Source organism: Hibiscus syriacus, unplaced genomic scaffold, assembly GCF_006381635.1.
Source record: "Hibiscus syriacus cultivar Baekdansim isolate YM2019G1 unplaced genomic scaffold, ASM638163v2 tig00002193_pilon, whole genome shotgun sequence".
In the NCBI taxonomy this organism is placed as follows: domain Eukaryota; kingdom Viridiplantae; phylum Streptophyta; class Magnoliopsida; order Malvales; family Malvaceae; genus Hibiscus; species Hibiscus syriacus.
The window spans coordinates 3,456,282-3,460,965 of NW_024061914.1; the positions used below are offsets into that span (position 1 = coordinate 3,456,282).

The 4,684-nt window shown below is 34.3% G+C and overlaps 1 protein-coding gene across 1 annotated transcript; it reads right to left on the reverse strand.

The window, feature by feature from the left end:
- Window positions 1-284: 284 nt before the first annotated feature.
- Window positions 285-938, reverse strand: LOC120138003 (nuclear pore complex protein NUP85-like). Its single transcript, XM_039153625.1, has 4 exons — window positions 831-938; window positions 668-778; window positions 533-570; window positions 285-348 (listed from the first exon to the last, which is right to left on the reverse strand). The coding sequence occupies exons 1-4, from the start codon at window positions 933-935 to the stop codon at window positions 285-287; spliced, it is 318 nt and encodes a 105-aa protein (XP_039009556.1). The 5' UTR covers window positions 936-938.
- Between the last annotated feature and the right edge of the window lie 3,746 nt (window positions 939-4,684).

Genomic DNA, 4,684 nt, shown 5'->3' on the forward strand with positions numbered 1-4,684 from the left:
AATATCTAAGATATTTTGCTTCTAATCTTACACATTCTTCAAAACTCTTCGTCACAATGAGGCGCTTAAATTCAAAGTGATAAATCCAGTTTATATGGGAAAACAATGATACAGAGCTAGTATCGTCCTGTCATTTCTTGCACAGATATTTTGCTTCATAAGGTCTTACTCCAATTGGCATACCACTTGAAAAGGCCTCATCCATGGCAATGCAAACCCGATCTTAGTTTCATATCCAAATAATCAGTTTATATGAAAATCCATTATATCTTACGTTAAAAAAGTTAACAACACATTTCTGCATAGTCAGTCCCAGCAGTCAACAACTCTATGGCATGGGCAACCATCATGATGATAAGAAAAATATAGAGATAGATTTAATAATTGTGCAGAAACCAAGCTTGAATTTCATGATAACTTCTAACAGCTTATCGGACCAAACATATTTTAAATCAATAGCACCTAGAAAAAGGCTCCAAAACTACATTCCTAACAAATAGAAAGATATAAAGATGGAAATATGACAGCTTACCAAGGACCAAATCCTTTCAAGCATTCTGCTAAAACAACCTGAGAACAGACAAAAGCACAATCTAACTTAAAGATAAGGAAGCAAAAAGAGAATTTAACGGAGATTGTAAATTAATATTTTATCCCCATTTGTCACCTCAGTATTTTCCCCAAGAATTTCAATTATAAGCCCCATCAACTTATGTGCAGAGGCCATTGGTTTCAATTGAATGCTTTTCTGTGCCAAACTGTACATGCTTTCTAACCCCTAACAGAAGAAAATAAATAAACGAGATATGTAATACAAGGAAAGTACATACCACTGTGAATGGCCTGATGTATAACAAGTGAGAAATATATAATTCTATCCAATGGCATGTTGTAGAGCAGAGACTATTAGCATTACCCAACATTATTTGTAACATACTTCTCAAACCCTGATGACTCTGCTGGTGAGCACACTGAACATTATTTGTAACATACGAGATATGTAACATACTACTCATTAGCGGACACTTCAAACAATGCCATTTAAAAATGAAATTCGTTCAAGTGTATATGAACTGAATGATTCTCTGTATGATGATTAAGCTACATACTTTTGATTTACACATAGTGTACAACTTTTGAATCTTTCTTCTTAGCAAGAATTAAATCTAAACCCCTCAATAATATCTTTCAATAGCTGATCATGAGCAAAAACAAGCAGCAAAGTTAACTATGACAGACTATTGTAAACGAGTAAAACCAACATTTTGCTATCATTTTTCAACAAGAAACCATCATGTGAAACTACTATGTCTTTGAAACTCCCATGGAAGAACACATTGGAAAGGGTGGGTATTCTTACTTACCAGATGGAGTCTGAATAGCGCAAAAGAAGTGGAGGTTTCTTGAATTCACAGATCGAAGAATTGGAGCATTATCTGCAATCAATTCACAGCAAAATTAGCTCCCAACATTTCAAATATATTCAATGATTGAATTATTGTCTAAGCTTGAATGAGATTTTTAAATTGGCATGCCAAAATCTGGCGATTAGCTTTTATTTACTACAGTGTACAGATCAAAGATTCTGCTCATCTCTTACAGCCTGGAATAATTTGCCATTCATCTTATCACTCCTCCAGACGTTATCTTCATCTTAGAAATCCATGTCCATCAACTTTTAAAGCATACTTGCTTGAAATTCATTTCCAAGGTATGTATGGATATATATTCGGTATTTCACATTCACCGAAATCTATAGCTCCTCTTTTGAGCATGGTGCAATGAGATCACGGTTTTGTTTCACTGAAAGCATATAAGTTTTTATATCTGATTCATCTAAGTTTAGGTCATTCAAAGCTATAATGATTACAGGAAAATGGTGACCATTAGACATCACATTGTCGATAAATACACGTATAATATGAAAAGACAGTTTTGTTTCCAAATGAATTTTAATTAGTATTCCAATTGTAATATATAGGTTCAAATTCCCTGTTTAAAACCAGTTATTTTTTAGTGAGCTCTGAGGTTCCCTTGATTCGAAAATGCAAAGGACCACCATTAAAGCTCTGGCGATTAGCTTTTATTTACTACAGTGTACATGACCAAGTTAAAAGCTAAGTGCAACAGAAAGTTAAGCTAATTTGAGTGGTAGTATGAATCATTCATTGAAATTGTAAAAGCTAATTTGAGTCACCATTAGTTATATAGATAAATAAATTACTGCAGCAAGAGAATCTAAAGAAAAAAAACTATATAACAACATTGTTCATGGTATTTTATTGAAAATGAAATCAAATTTATTGAATGAAAAATCATTCAAAGAGATTATGGAATATAGATTACAATAAATTCCTGATTATGTTGGAAGCAATGTTTTCTAATAACCAAATATCACACCACATCTGATCACGATAAACGTGATTTTGAAAGCAAAAAATTAGGCTCGAAATTTGGAACATGTATTCATATTAGTTATTCATTAGGTAGAAGAATGCCTAGCACTGCTCTACAAAGCCAATGCTAAGTGTACATAATCTATCATTGTATTACATTTCCACATCAAACACTTTATCAATAATTAACAGAAACCACCCACTCTTATCTGATTGCCAAAAAAGGAAGAGCACGAAGCTTCATTGTTCTTTCCTACTTTTTTTCCCTGGAACAAATGGTGAAATATCTACAAAATTCTTCATTATGGACCCAAAACAACTACTGATCGGTAAGAGTATCAATAGTTAAATCTGTCTAACTAGTTCAGACGTTAAGGACTCATAATCCAAAGTTCCAACTGCCTATAAATTCCCCCCTTTTATCTTCTCTTTATCAGCTCTCGTTTGAATTCTTAGTCCCGTTTTAAACCATATAGCTAATTTTAGCATGGGTGGCATTCGAATAAGATCAAATCAAATACAAATTCTTAAAAAAATCATCTAAGACCAAGCTTAGGCTCTCATGGAATTCCATTTGGTAAAGCAGCAAAAAACATAGCTTTGAGATAGAAATAATAATTACCTGGTGTTGAGGTTGAAGATGATAATCTGAAAGCAAGCAGGAACCAGATCTAAAAAATCAAAGAAAAACACAGAGAGTTCTTTGAGAGTAAAAAAAACCCAACAAGAGGAGTAGATTGAAAGGGGAATGAAAGCTTTACACAGCGAAACAAAGCATGACAGAGAGAGAAGGGGGGAGTTAGATAGGGAAAAGAACAAAAGAGATAGAAAGGGTTGAGGGAATTGAAAGAGAATGACGACTGCCAGTCGTGCTTATCAGTAATGGCAGGAACATTTAAAGATGAATTAAGAGTAGAGCTTCGACAGAGTTAAAATTTTCTAGGGCAGCGACGGTGTAGGTGATGACGAGCAGTAGTATGAAAGGACCCTTCAAGCAGTAACGAGTAGCAGCAGTTGTTTTCGATAAAATTAGGTTTAGAATTCAATTTCAAGGGGGGAAATGTTCTCGTAGGATTTAAGTAACACCTATTGCGGCGTTTGTAACAAAACACCGCTAATGTACTTATCATTAACGGCGTTTTTAGATATAAACGCCGCAAAAAGGATAAATATATAGCGGCGTTTTTAGATACAAACGCCGCTAAATACCTTTATTTATATAAGATTAACATATTTTAAATATTTCTTTTCTTCTATACATAACCTAAAGTTACAACCATACATTTTAATTAAGACAGAAGTACTTATGCATAAAACTACTTAACAACAAAATACATTATAATTTAGAAACATTAAAGTACTTATGCATAAACAATCTTCACCATACATTATAATTTAGAAACATTAAAAGTACTTATGCATAAACAGTCTTCAACATACATTATAATTTAGAAACATTAAAGTACTTATGCATAAACAGTCTTCACCATATTTTCAGTACAATTTAGTCTTCATTGCTCCTCGTGGGGAAAGGACGTAGGAAAGCTGTTTTCCTTGTTTGACGACGCATCGTTAAGTTTTTCCTCCGTGTAAATTCTATATGGAGAAACTCTTCATCCATTTCACCAAATAAATCTCCTACCTCCGGTTCACCAAGAAGACTCCTTGCGCGCTTCAGTGCTTCACTTGAAACAGATAACGACCCTCCACCTACATTATAAAACTTGATTGGAGGTGCTTGGGAATTGAATTAAACATTAAAATATATTTAACAGATGATATAAACGTTTACTTGGGTAACAGTAGAGGCAACACCGTCTTCATTGAGGATCGATACTGCTTGCAATTGAAGATTCTTTCAACGCCATAGAGTTACCAAATCGTTTCTAAAACATAGGGTATTATCCATTTCTCTATCATTCTCATAAGCTTCGAAGATCCTACATGCGTACGATCTATGAAATTTGAGTGACCGTACAAAAAGGGAAATATAGCGACATAAAGATTCATAGAATTTTACCTTCAAGTAGGAGATCGGCCATGGAAGGGTATGGAGCAATATGAGTTCCTGTCGAGTCATCATCGAGTTTCGACGGCGAAACCGGACCGATAGCCTCCCAGCGATATTTGATCCATCGTCAGAGCAAAGACGCCACGTAGACATTCCGACGATAATTTCTCTTACTCAAGGCAAGACCTGTTCTTTTTTTCTCAAATGTTAGCTGTTAGCTTTCTGGGTTTTCCCCATTTCAGAATACCAACCAAAACAAAATTGAAAAAGATCATTA